General features: G+C 44.8%; 2 protein-coding genes across 3 annotated transcripts; both read left to right on the forward strand.

The window, feature by feature from the left end:
* The first annotated feature begins 3546 nt into the window (after positions 1–3546).
* LOC121574757 lies at positions 3547–9237 on the forward strand. 2 transcript variants are annotated; one of them, XM_041887319.1, is made up of 13 exons: positions 3547–3935; positions 4412–4803; positions 6143–6347; positions 6817–6954; positions 7051–7104; positions 7247–7370; positions 7484–7545; positions 7726–7774; positions 7910–7971; positions 8191–8390; positions 8497–8561; positions 8624–8721; positions 8928–9237. In XM_041887319.1, the coding sequence occupies exons 1-13, from the start codon at positions 3767–3769 to the stop codon at positions 9119–9121; spliced, it is 1812 nt and encodes a 603-aa protein (XP_041743253.1). In that variant the 5' UTR covers positions 3547–3766; the 3' UTR covers positions 9122–9237. The 2 variants fall into 2 exon arrangements, with proteins under 2 accessions (XP_041743253.1, XP_041743254.1); XM_041887320.1 differs by having other exon boundaries at positions 6817–6930.
* Positions 9238–10476: 1239 nt separating this feature from the next.
* Positions 10477–13006, forward strand: LOC121574760. Its single transcript, XM_041887322.2, has 2 exons — positions 10477–12319; positions 12567–13006. The coding sequence occupies exons 1-2, from the start codon at positions 12145–12147 to the stop codon at positions 13004–13006; spliced, it is 615 nt and encodes a 204-aa protein (XP_041743256.2). The 5' UTR covers positions 10477–12144.
* Positions 13007–14086: the final 1080 nt, after the last annotated feature.

Raw genomic sequence — 14086 nt, forward strand, 5'->3', positions numbered from 1 at the left:
GAGGGCGTTCATGGAACGGTTGGGGATCTCAGTTAGCCTTACCTCAGGTTTTCACCCCGAAAGTATCGGGCAGGTGGAGAGAATTAACCAGGAGGTGGGTAGGTTTCTGAGGTCGTGTTGCCAGGACCGGCGAGGGGAGTGGTCGGTTTTCCTTCCCTGGGCAGAGATGGCTATAAACTCCAATCGCCACTCCTCAACTGACCTCACTCCTTTCCAGTATGTGTTAGGTTATCAGCCGGCCCTGGCACCGTGGCATCAGAGCCAGATCGAGGTACCTGCAGTGGACGAGTGGGTTCGGCGCTCGCAGGAGACCTGGGACGCTACACATGAACGCCTGCAGCGGGCCATCAGGCATCAGAAGGCGAGCGCCGACCGCTACCGCAGTGAGGCCCCGGTGTATGCACCGGGGGACCGGGTCTGGCTCTCGACCCGAAACCTGCCCCTTCGCCTGCCCTGCTGGAAGTTGGGTAGGCGGTTTGTGGGCCCATTTAAAGTCCTGAGGAGATTGAACGAGGTATGTTATAGGTTACAGCTTCCTATTCATTATCGTATTAACCCCTCGTTCCATGTGTCTCTCCTCAGGCCGGTGGTAGCTGGTCCACTCCAGGAGTCTGAGATACGGGAGGTTCCTCCGCCCCCAATGGACATCGAGGGGGCACCGGCATACTCGGTCCGTTCCATCCTGGATTTGAGGCGTCGGGTGGGGGGCCTGCAGTATCTCGTGGAGTGGGAGGAGTACGGTCCGGAGGAGCGGTGCTGTGTTCCTAGGAGGGATATCCTCGATCCCTCCTTGTTGAGAGAATTCCATCAGAATCATCCCACTCGCCCCGCGCCGCGTCCTCCTGGCCGTCCCCGAGGCCGGTGTCGACGCACGGCTGGAGCCGCGCGTCAGGGGTGGGGTACTGTCACAGATTCTGCCGAGACTGCCCTTCCTTCTGGCTCGGGCAGGCTTCAGCGTTTGTCATCACCGGAGTACTAGCTGCTGCCGCTCTATGTTATATGTTTCTATGTTCATTTGATTGTTTTCTATTGTTGCACACCTGTTCCCTATTATGTTAGTTTGTCTTCCCTATTTAACCTGTTCCCATCCACTGTGGTGTGCATGTTTATTTTGTTGTACGAGTGTCATATTGTGAGCGGGTTGGCGCCTCCCTTGTTGTTGGAGGTTTTGCTTGTATTTCTTTACTACTCAGTAAAGTGGTTCTTCATCTCATTTTGTGTCCTGCGCTTGACTCTGGCCTACCGCATTCCACCGACATTCGTGACACTGCACCCTCCGCTGCAACTTGGCCATGCCCCCCCCGCTTCTCCTTCACACAAATTCAGACAACTGATGTTCTGAAAGAGCTGAAAAATCTGGACCCCTACAAATCATCTGGGCTAGACAATCTGGACCCTTTCTTTCTAAAATTAGCAGCCAAAATTGTCGCAACCCCTATTACTAGCCTGTTCAACCTCTCTTTCGTAACGTCTGAGATCCCCAGAGATTGGAAAGCTGTCGCGGTCATCCCCCTCTTCAAAGGGGGTGACACTCTAGATCCAAACTGTTACAGACCTATATCCATCCTGCCCTGCCTTTCAAACGTTTTTGAAAGCCAAGTTAACAAACAGATCACCGACCATTTCGAATCCCACCGTACCTTCTCCGCTATACAATCCGGTTTCCGAGCTGGTCATGGGTGCACCTCAGCCACGCTCAAGGTCCTAAACGATATTATAACCGCGATAATAGACAGTACTGTGCAGCCGTCTTCATCGACCTGGCCAAGGCTTTCGAATCTGTCAACCACCGCATTCTTATTGGCAGACTAAATAGCCTTGGTTTCTCAAATGACTGCCTCGTCTGGTTCACCAACTGCTTCTCAGATAGAGTTCATGGCAGTCTCTATGGGGGTGCCACAGGGTTCAATTCTCGGGCCGACTCTTTTCTCTGTGTGTATATCAATGATGTCGCTCTTGCTGCTGGTGACTCTCAGATCCACCTCTACGCAGACGACACCATTTTGTATACATCTGGCCCTTCGTTGGACACTGTGAGTCTCCCGAGTGGCGCAGTGGTCTAAGGCACTGCATCGGAGTGCTAGCTGTGCCACTAGAGATCCTGGTTCGAATCCAGGCTCTGTCGTAGCCGGCCGCGACCGGGAGACCCATGGGGCAGCGCGCAATTGGCCCAGGGTAGGGGAGGGAATGGCCGGCAGGGATGTAGCTCAGTTGATAGAGCATGGCGTTTGCAACGCCAGGGTTGTGGGTTCGATTCCCACAGGGGATATGAATAAAAAATAATGTATGCACTAACTGAGCTTCAATGCCATACAAAACTCCTTCCGTAGCCTCCAACTGCTCTTAAACACTAGTAAAACTAAATGCATGCTCTTCAATCGAACGCTGCTGGCACCTGCCCACCCGACTAGAATCACTACTCTCGGCGGGTCTGACCTAGAGTATGTGGACAACTACAAATACCTAGGTGTCTGGTTAGACTGTAAACTATCCTTCCAGACTCACATAAAGCATCTCCAATCCAAAGTTAAATCTAGAATTGGCTTCCTATTTCGCAACAAAGCCTCCTTCACTCATGCTGCCAAACATGCCCTCGTTAAACTGACTATCCTACCGATCCTTGACTTCGGCGATGTCATTTACAAAATAGCCTCCAACACTCTACTCAGCAAATTGGATGTAGTCTATCACAGTGCCATCCGTTTTGTCACCAAAGCCCCATATACTACCCACCACTGTGACCTGTCCGCTCTTGTTGGCTGGTCCTTACTACATATTCGTCGCCAAACCCACTGGCTCCAGGTCATCTATAAATCACTGCTAGTTAAATCCCCGCCTTATCTTAGCTCATTGGTCACCATAGCAACACCCACCCGTAGTATGCGCTCCAGCAGGTATATCTCACTGGTCATCCCCAAAGCCAACACCTCCTTTGGCCGCCATTCCTTCCAGTTCTCTGCTGCCAATGACTGGAACGAACTGCATCTCTGAAGCTGGAGACTCTTATCTCCCTCACTAACTTTAAGCATCAGTTGTCAGAGCACCTTACCCGATCACTGCACCTGTACACAGCCCATCTGAAATTAGCCCACCCAACTAACTCATCCCCATATTGTTATTTATTTTGCTCATTTGCACCCCAGTATCTCTATTTTCACATCATCTCTTGCACATCTATCATTCCAGTGTTATTACTAAATTGTAATTATTTTGCACTATGGCCTATTGATTGCCTTACCTCCATAACTTGCTACCTTTGCACACACTGTATATAGATTTTCTGTTGTAGTTTTGACTTTATGTTTTGTTTACCCCATATGCAACTCTGTGTTGTTGTTTTTTATCGCACTGCTTTGCTTTATCTTGGCCAGGTCGCAGTTGTAAATGAGAACTTGTTCTCAACTGGCTTACCTGGTTAAATAAAGGTGAAATAAATAAATAAAATAGTTTATCTAGTTATGGCGCTTTCATGACAACTGGGAACTCAGGGGAAAAAAACGAGTTCAATTCATGACGTCATTGATTTTCAAGACGGAGCTCTAGAAAGATGCCGAGTTCTGACTGGGAATGCAGAGTTGTATGAGCGTTCAAAACGATTTTTCCCAGATTTTCGAGTTCCCAGTTGTTATGAACGCGGCAGATGTACTTACTGTAACTGCGAGTCATTTTCTGATTGCGTCACCAGAAAGCGTCATTTTCTCAAAAACCGTTTGGTTTATTGTGTGTATTTAAGGTGGATGTGCCCCGGCTGCCATCGACCCTCAAAATGACCAAATTACAGTTTCTAAATGTATTTTTGACAGAACGGTTGATGTTAGCCGCCCAAGAGATATATAAGCAAGTGGAAGAGACAATATTAGAATACCAAGAAGAAATAATCCAGGGAAAGAGAGAGAATGATCAACTGAGACGCAAGCTTGGGATTCCATGGCCAGGTTAGTAACGAGCCTAGTTTTGCTAACGAGGATAATGAGCACACATTATGTAGCTAGCTATGTATTTGATCTGAAATATGCCGTTATGAATGTGCTTTGTTTTAGATAACCAACTATGAATGTGCCAGTGGCTAGCTTGGCAGGTTAGCTAGCTAGGTTAGCTAACTAAGCTACTGTATCTTTGTTAGCTTCAGTGCAGTCAGAGAGACAGTTAGCTAACGTTGCCTAGAAAATCGAGAAACACTATTTTCACGCCACGTCGATACGGAAGTGACTTTTTCGTAGCTGGTTAGGAAAAGGGTTAGGGAAAATGTTCTCCTAACCGGCTACGAAAAGTGTGCCTAGAAAATAACAGTTGTCAATACATTCTATATGTTTTGTTTCTCAATAGCTAGCTACTCAAACTCAGAACTGTGTGATAGCGCAAGTAAAGGTGCTTTGCTAACAACGCTACGTTTTCCCTTCTTGACTTTCAGACCGAGAGCCCTCTGCTCCTGTAGAATCCGAGGAGCAGGGAGACATTGGGCAAAAGCAGGAACCAGAGCCCAGGCAGACTATGGAGAAACAGGAGGGAAGGACCAGGAAGGAGGAAAATCAGTTTAGAGGACCGGACTCTCAGTCTAGATTCACTCCGTCCAATGGAAACGATGACTATGATCAGAACCCACCTCAACCCACCTCACTCAGTGAGTTCCAAACTCACACTGGGGAGAGTAGAGAGGGAGGCTCTCTATCCAGCTCATCAATATCCAAACCAATCAAAACAGAGACTGAAGGACTGGGTGTTTGTCCTTTTGATCCGTCAAGTGACCCAAATGCATTCTCTTCAGTGAACCTTGACCTTTCGGCAGCACAGAGTGAGAACAGTGTAAGTATGATGGGGGTAGAAGGTGATGACAGACTACCGTCAGGGTATAAGAGTCTACAGATACCACTACACATGGAACAGTCCCTTCAAAATCACCACAACACAGCGTTGTGTTGCAAGGTGTGTGGGAAACCCTGTAGACATATGGGCCATTTAAACGCACACATGCAAATGCACACAAATGAGAAGCCATTTCTCTGCGGCTTGTGTGGTAAGTCCTTTAGCTCGTCCGGGAGGTTGAAAGGTCACCAGAGGATTCACACAGGGGAGAAGCCCTATCAGTGCCATATCTGTAGGAAACGGTTCAATCAGACCGCACACCTGACGGTACACCTGAGAGTCCACACAGGTGAGAAACCGTTCAGTTGTCCCGTCTGTGGGAAGAGCTTCAGTCAGTCCAACAAGGTGAAAAGACACCTTGTAACACATTCTAGGGACAGGACGTTCCTACCAGGCCTATGAGGGAGATGCGGTAGATGTTTAAGTGGAAATGTACAGGATAGGGGTTATAACTCCATTTCAAATCCATTTCAGTGTAGGAAATGATTTGAAAATGTTTAGGCTAGCTATTTATTAGTTTAGGCTGGCTATTTATAATAATGTGTCTAATCAAGCATTTTACCTCAATGGCATTGTCTATGTAAAGCAATTGTCAAAAGGTATTTTTTACATTGTTACGCCTACAAGTACTGAAACAGAATTTTCTGTAATACTTTTTGGAAATCAATGGACATAAACATCCAAACTACTTATTGTATTTTTAAAGCATGAAACCAACGTGATTTTGGTGAAAATAGTTATTGGGCAGTTGGATGTAAATGGGATGTTTTGGACATTGTTGTGTTGTGTATTTTGGTAAATAAATGTCAGAATTCTTGAAACAAACCATCAGATTTTTCGTTTTTATTTAGTGGTGGAGGTTTGGATGATTGTCGTCCCTCAAAACATTAGATGTCAAGAAGATGTTAGAATGTGAAAAGTTGAGTGAATGATCGAAGCTGGTGATTCAAAGGAAAGAAGCAACCCTCCAAAGCGGGAGAGCTTCATAATTGCTGAAAATCGGCTGACTTAAAATATTAATTTAGTCGAGCTCAGTATGTAGAACTCTAGAGCGTTGTAGAACTCTAGAACTCTAGAACGTTATAGAACTCTAGAACATAGAATCAATCCTGGGAACAGGATGTTGTCAACAAACAACTACTCTGGTCTCGTACCCCCTCAACTGTCCACTATTGCCTGAATTATGTGATGTTCTACCTGAAAATGAAAAACCATTCATAACAAATATAATAAACATGAAAGAGTGCATGTTCATCCTTTCTTCCTATGTGGGTTCCAGGACTATGAGAACACGGATGACTTCTGGTGCTGTGCGGTGTGGAGGGAAGGCCAGGAGGAGGTGGAGGGTGTGGTTCCCAGTACCTGGGTGGTGGGCAGGAAGGTCCTGTGGCCTCCAGCCAATGGCAGGAAAGCTCTGAAAGAGAGACACAAGCCAGGAGCCAATTGGATGACATATGACCTTGTTAAGGTCAAACTATTCTCAGGTACTGAAGCATCTTACCTACCACGTACACAATGTTGAGTTCTTAGTGGTTATGTTTGATGTTTAAATACCTTATTGAAGAATTTCCCCTAAAGTTCTCAGAAAATCAAGTGCAGTAATACATGTGAAATGTAAATAAGCTCCTTGTAGTGTGTCACCCCAGTGACTGAAAGAATAACTGTTTCATGATCCCATATCCCTCTTTACCTTTGTTTGTGCCAAACTACCAATTCTCGGAATGCTCTCAGGGCAGTTGCAGTTACACACTTAATGTGTTGAGAAATCTGTTGAGAAATCTGTTGTGAAATGTAATGTTTTTAATTGTACAGAACTGCCTTAATTTTGCTGGACCCCAGGAAGAGTAGCTGCAATGGGGATCCACAATAAATACAAAATACTCTAGCCGAATCCCAGATCTGTGACTGACAAACATATCTGGGACTCAGGCTAGCTACCCTGTATGGTTTCAGAATCTCTGGAAGAGTGCGAAGGCTACAGTAGGTCCAGTGATGAGCTCACTGACAATGGCGACAGTGAGCCCAACACGCAGAAGAAGATGAGGAGGAGGAGGAAGAGGAGGACGGGTGAGGGACACGTTTCCGCTCAGTGTGAGACAGCTTAAACATAGACGTTGATAAATTAGGATTGCTTCTGTAGAACAGCGTGTTTAACGAACATTTGATTTCCATCAACTTTTACAAAAGGCACTGAGCAGATACCTCAAGGAGGACCCAGTGGAGATGGAAGGACACACACAGGTGACAGAATCCTTGGAGAATGTATTGGGCCACCGTGTTGTACTTTCACTAAACTAGCCATATGTATGAAACACAATTCTGTAGTGTTACATGATGTGTAGCTGTACTCATACATGTATACTCATTGCCTGTTTATCCAAAGGTGTGTCAGGATCATCAAACTCTCCTCCTCTGAAGAGGAGAGTGATGACGAAACCTGGAACCCTGGAGGACAGTTCTGGAGCTCTAGAAGCAGAACCGCAGCTGGATCCATCTGAGCTCAGAGGGCAAGTTTCACTACATCTACCAGTGTTCCCATTGGTTTGTCACACAAATGTTCTATGTCAGTTTGAGGCGTTGTATGTGTTCCGATCAGCCTCTTTTTGTTGTGTTATTACAGCCTTGATGACTCACTCAACAAGGAGAGCTACCTCATAGAGGGACCACACTCTTCTGACGCATGTAAGAGAAACAGAGACTCAGTCTAATGGTCCTGTGTGAATGTTGCCCATATGAGTGTTTTAATACGCTTAATAATACATATTAATACGTTTTACTGAATGTTGTATATAGTTGAAGAGAATACATAAACCTACTGTATGTGAATTTCTTCCTTGGTATTTCCACTCTTGCTTTTTTTAGGGGACGCTGTTTTTCCAACCTCACAGTCCAGGGAGGGAGCATTCCTAAGGTATGTGCTGCAGCTGAAGAATGTAACCGTGGCACTACGAATGCCAAGGCATATGGATAAGAAGTAAGAACACTCTGATGTAAGTGCTGGGGAATTAAGTGTCCTCCCTTTGAAAAATGTTTTGTGTGTTTGTAGTGGACAGGATATGATGGGAAACCTGCTGAATTCAACCCAAAGTTTTCCTCTTCCAAATGACCGTAAGTATAATCTTTATTTAGTCAATCTGGTCAATCACACAGAAATGCATAATGGCCTGTTTCATGGACCCAGATTACGCCTATTCCAGGATTTAAAAGCCATCACCGTTAGCATGCATTTCAATCCAGGTGTAGGATTAATCTGAATCTGGGAGCCGATAAAGATTCAATTAAATTCCATTCATTCCATTGTACCACATTCTGACTCTCCATCTCCAGAGTTCCAGGAGCAGGTCTTGGGTCTGCTGGTGGACATCAGACAGTCAGTGTGGGATCTAGGAGGAAGGGTGGGAGTTCTAGAACACTGGGGTGGTTCTAGGGGTTCTGGAACAGATTTCCATTTTGACGTGTGCGGAAGCTACGAGGACATGGCCAACCTGGAGAAAGTTCTAGAGCCTCCGGAGGTAGCTGCCCAGATGGTACGTGGATTTGCAGAGCATTGAATGATACGCTAGCATTACAATGGCAGTGTTGTTGGAACCCCAATGTACATGAAATAACTAGTTGTCTTTGTTTGTTTCTCAGAAACAGTTCCTGAGCAGGATCGGTGGGAACACCTTGAGGGAAAATGTCACCAGGGTGATGGAGAGGTGGGTACAGGACACACACACGCTTTTGGAATGATGAAATACTGACTCTGTTCTCTTACTAGGCTGATGACCAACGAATTGATGAGTACCTTCAACATGAAAGGAAGGAAAGGGACCAAGAAGAGTTTTCTCACACACTCCCTTAGCAAAATCATTATTGGTAAGAGTTACCTGCACACAATTGTATTCTCCCGACTCAATGGTTAATTACAATGTTTCGATCCTGAAAGTCTTTGTCTGACCACGATGATGATGGTGACTATAATCATTTTACTGCAGAAGTATTACATTTTCATCTTTGATGCCTCGTTTTAATGTGATTGAATGTCCACTGATCTTGTGTTCTCTCCTCTCTGAACCTTTCAGACAGCATCATGATCACCCACCCGTACGCCACAGAGTCTGCTGTGATGCACCTGATGGCCAACGTACTGAAGTATGCCCCAGACCGACGCGGAGGAGGAGGCAGACCCCCCAGACAGTCACCCCAGGTCCCCCATACCCAGAGACAGCAACACATCCAACAACACATCAACATCAAACAGGAGCAAGACTATTGATGTCTGTACACCTTCCTTCTAGCCTGGGTACCAGTCTGTTTGTGCTGTTATTCTACTCCTTGCCACTCATTGTCATGCCAAGGAGTGGGATGATAGCACAGACTGGTACCTAGGCTACCTTCCTACTCTACCTGGGTCGTATTCACTAGTAGGCACCACACCAGTGTTCATTTCGTCAAACAGAAAATAGTGACAAAAATATTCGGCAAACACCGATTTTTCAGTGGCAATTGACAAGACTATAACTGACTAAATAGACCCAGAAAAACTATAACTAAACTGATTTTTCATTTCAGTTGACTAAAACGAGACGAGAATAAATTATCTGACTAAAATCTGACTACTAAATAGACTGGACAAGAGCTTTTCAGTGATAAGCACAATTAATATTAGCAGCACAGATGCGCAGTGCAAGTGAGTTCAGCAGTGGGTAGGACCCGGCACATACAGCCGACATCAGCTGGTGGGCTGGGGGGGGGGAGCAAGCGATGAGTGGGGACAGACCGGCTCCGCTCCGCCTTCGATTATACACATCGCTCAGGCGACTCTCTTGCTTCCTCGTAGCTAACCAGTCACCACCAGCCTTCTGGTTAGCTACCCTTTGCCTGGTTAAGAAACACAAGCTGCTTTACGAAATTAAAAACAATAGCAGCATTGAGTTTAATAGTAAAACAACAGTCTAGCTATATTTTTCTCTCCCTTGAGTATAGAGAAGTAGGCTGTCTTTGAATTTGTAGTCTCGCTCAACCATCCCACTTTCCCCCCTGCATTTCATAGCCAGGTTCTGCAGCCAACGTAGCCAAGTCTCCCTCTTTTCTTTAGAGAAAATGGCTTGAGAGATTACCGTTCAAAAGATATGACCCATAATACCGGCACTCTGTTTTTTTCTTTCTATCGTGTATTGGCGGGCCGCATTTTATATTCATAAAGAATATCGCGGGCCGTTCTAAAACTAGGCTACTTGTGGACCGGACCGTTAACCATTTGTTTAGGGCTACACCTTGTTCAGTCATGTTACCTCATTAGGTAGCTATAGCTAACAACCTGAGGGCGTGTTCAGCAGGATGCAAAGTTTTTTGAACCTTCAGATATATATATATGCTATGTAGAACAAACATGCCTCTATGACATGTTGAATAAGGAATAACATAGGCTCTATTCATGTTTGAGAACATTTAGCATCTGAACGTGGCCATGGTAACATTACCAGTAGCCTGCTGAACGTGGCCATGGTAACATTACCAGTAGCCTGCTGAACGTAGCCATGGTAACATTACCAGTAGCCTGCTGAACATAGCCATGGTAACATTACCAGTAGCCTGCTGAACGTAGCCATGGTAACATTACCAGTAGCCTGCTGAACATAGCCATGGTAACATTACCAGTAACCTATATGCAAACATTTGGTGGCACAGAAAGAAAGGAAAAGGTATAGCAAACAATTGATTGACTAAATTCCTCTTGCCTCTATACTATATCTGACTGGGTAAATAATTCCTCTTGCCACTATACTATATCTGACTGGGTAAATAACTTTATTTTGAGTTAATGTGGACCCAGTGACTCAGACTTGAGCACTTGTACCAGGACTCGAGCACTGGGACTCGGACTTCAGCCATAGGGACTCGAGCACTTGGGACTTTATTGGGATTTGAGGTTTAGTGACTCGACTACATCACTGGGCGAAATGGTCATTAGCTCCCATTCAAAGTAATTAACCCCCTTTCTACTTCTGGACATCAATGTGGCTGTGGCATCTGGGGAACGTTGATTACAATGGCAATGACGTGACTGAGTGACGGAGGTGCAACCCATACTACTTTGTCAATACTTTAAAGGCACCATCTGGTGATAGTGCCTCTCTCTCGCTCTCTCTCTCTTCCTCCCTCCCTCCCAGCGCTTGTGTCTGTTTGTTTTTTATGTAATGTGCAATATCTATGTAGGCTGAATTAGGAATTTACATGGCCAGATAATTCTTAAATATGTTTGTCATATTTCTGCTGTTGGGAAGAGAATAGGATGTTATGGAGAAAAATATGTTGGTAGGACAAGTGTATGTATGTTTGTGCACATGGAAGTCAGTGATCTATGTTTACAATAGGTTAGTGAGGCAATACAAATGTGATGTGACTAAAATGAAAGGGCATTTAGTTGACAAAAAAACTATACTAAATCATTATTCAAATGACAAAAATGTGACTAAGACTTAATTATATTTTAGTCAAAATGACTAAGATTAGACTAAATCTAAAAAAAAGAGTGCCAAAATTGATACTGCACCAAATGGACTGAAACAAGTTCTTGCCAAGTCCATTGCTATCATTGTCAAGCCAAACATGAGTTTGCAAGAGCGCACACAGACTGGCATGGCATCCAGGCTAACACCTACTGTACTGTAGGCCTACCTGATGGACCCTCAGCCTCCTTCTGCTTTTATGTTTCACATTTATACATGCACTGTATCTATCATCATTAGTTGCCTTTTTGAATTTAACAATTTAATATTAAATATTGAATTTAGGATTAATTTCTCTTTGTTTTTTAAGTTATGATAAATGCATTTTTGGAATGTATGATGGGAAGAAAAAGTTCTGTAGTATTTTATAATGTACAAAGCCTTGACTTCTGGTTCTAAATAAAATGCATGCATAGAGTTACAGTCACCGTGTGGTATGTGGTTTAAATATGTTTGATGAAAGTGAAAAATGTGTGCAGTATAATGGATAGTAAAGTAGACTATAACATTATTGTATATCAAAGACATTACAACTGAAAGTGATGTAGTTTGCTGCATATTTCCTAATGTTTACTGAGATAAGATGTACTCGCTTTGTTTGAAGATATGATGCATATTCTGCTCATAGAACTTGATAATAGATCAAGTGTACGTTCTTCCATTTCTATGGTAGACGCGCCGATACTGTCTGGCGCGCTGACGTCACTTCCGCAAAGTGCAACGTGCATGTTTGACAACAAGCTCTACGTGGATTTCGGGAATATCTTTTGCCTCAAATCGTCCAACGATGACTAAATTACAATATCTGAATGTGTATCTGACTGAGCGTCTCATGCAAGCTGCTGGGGAGATACTAAGAGTTGTTGCAGACACGTTCTCCGAGTACCAGGAAGAAATAGCCCGGACAAAGAGAGAGAACCAATACCTGAAACGACAGCTGAACACACCGGTACTACCGCAGGGTATGTAGCGAACTAGCTAGTGTAGTTCTCATTTTATCTAGGCCTTATCTTGCTTAGCTAGCTAACTAGTGTGTTTAAAACCCCCACCTGAATTGTATTTGATACTGTACTATAGGGAAGAGGGAGACATGCCGTTTTCAGAGCCAAAGTGTAGGGGTGGTCTCTTGTCATTTACTTGATGAAAGTCTGTCTCATGATTCCTTGGAGGCTGTCATTACATTATGTCTGTTTTCGTCTTTCCCCACAGCCCCTCCGCCCATACTGTCTTGTGTCCCGCAGCAGCAAACTCCCCCTGAGCAGCAGCACTGTGAGCAGGAGTGGAGCCCCAGGCTGGGCCAGGAGGACCTAGAGACCACATATATTAAAGAGGAACAGGGTGAACTCAGGGCCAGTCAGGAGGAAGAGCACCTTCAAGTACCGGAGTATGATACCAAAGAAGACTCCATATCTACTCCTCCCTGTGTGGAAAATAATGCGGACCGACCTCAGCCCTCACATCTTCCCCGAACCCAAACTGTGGAGAACAGAGAGGGGGAGTCTCTACTGACCAACACAACTGGAAAGATCAAAACAGAACCTGATGGCTATGGAGTATCACTATCAGAACCAACCAGTGACTCCCCTCAGTCTCAGCCCGTCTCTGAAGTAAATCCAGACTGTTCTAGAACACAACAGTCAGAACACTGAGAACACTGAAAGTGTTCCTATTGTTCCAAGAGATCTAGAAAGGAGACCAGAGGAGGACACACAGACACACTCATGTACTCGGTGTGGTGCCGTGTTCTTTGAACTATCCCAACTGGAGGCACACATGCTAGCCCACACAGTACCACACAGTGGTGACACTAGTCACAGGCAAATCAACTGCACAGTCTGTTGGAAGTCATTCACCTCTACCAGTTACCTCAAGGTCCACCAGCGTTCTCACACTAAGGAGAAGCCCTTTCACTGTGGTGTGTGTGGCAAGAGCTTCAGCTACTCAGGGAAGTTCAGGGAACACCAGCGGATCCACACGGGAGAGAGACCTTACCGTTGCCACATGTGTGGTAAACGCTTCAACCAGTCAGCCCACCTGAAGGCCCACCTGAGGGTACACACGGGGGAGAAACCCTACACCTGTCCTGTCTGTGGGAAAGGATTCAGTCAGTCCGGACAGATCAAGGGACACCTCAGAACTCACATTCAAGGGAGGTAGAAGAAAGATAACTTGGAGTGGAAAGAGCCCAGGAGTGGATAAAGGGTAACCTCGCAAGCCGCCTGATCTCGCGTGCTTACATGAATGGTTCGCTTCCACGGAATCAGTCTGGTAATTACGAGTCTAGATAGACAGAGCGTTCTCAAAATGCCCAGCGATTGGGAAGAGAAAGAGATAAATAAATTTCTTATTTTTTAATAATTTTACATATAATTGTAAGACTAGATGGTTATAGAATGTGTGATGTTTTTCGGACCCATAACTGAGGCACCGTATATCTGCATTGATTTGAATTGATTTTAGAGAGCTGCTCAATAACATGCTATGAAAAGACTTGGCTCATCCCCTGTATCACTAGGTGACACTAACTATGTTTGAGAGAAATATAATATTAATTTTGGTGTGATCCCCCTTTCTTTCCTGTTGATGATTCCATTTGGAGCTGGTTGTTCTCCTTGCAAATAAACTAACTCTGTCATATTGATTAAGTATGTGTGGGAACATTTCTTTCTGAATGTCTGTTAATGAATAAAACAAATGGTCACATCAGGTCAACGTTAGCCAGAGTGATC

This window comes from Coregonus clupeaformis, chromosome 10 (assembly GCF_020615455.1).
Source record: "Coregonus clupeaformis isolate EN_2021a chromosome 10, ASM2061545v1, whole genome shotgun sequence".
NCBI lineage: Eukaryota > Metazoa > Chordata > Actinopteri > Salmoniformes > Salmonidae > Coregonus > Coregonus clupeaformis.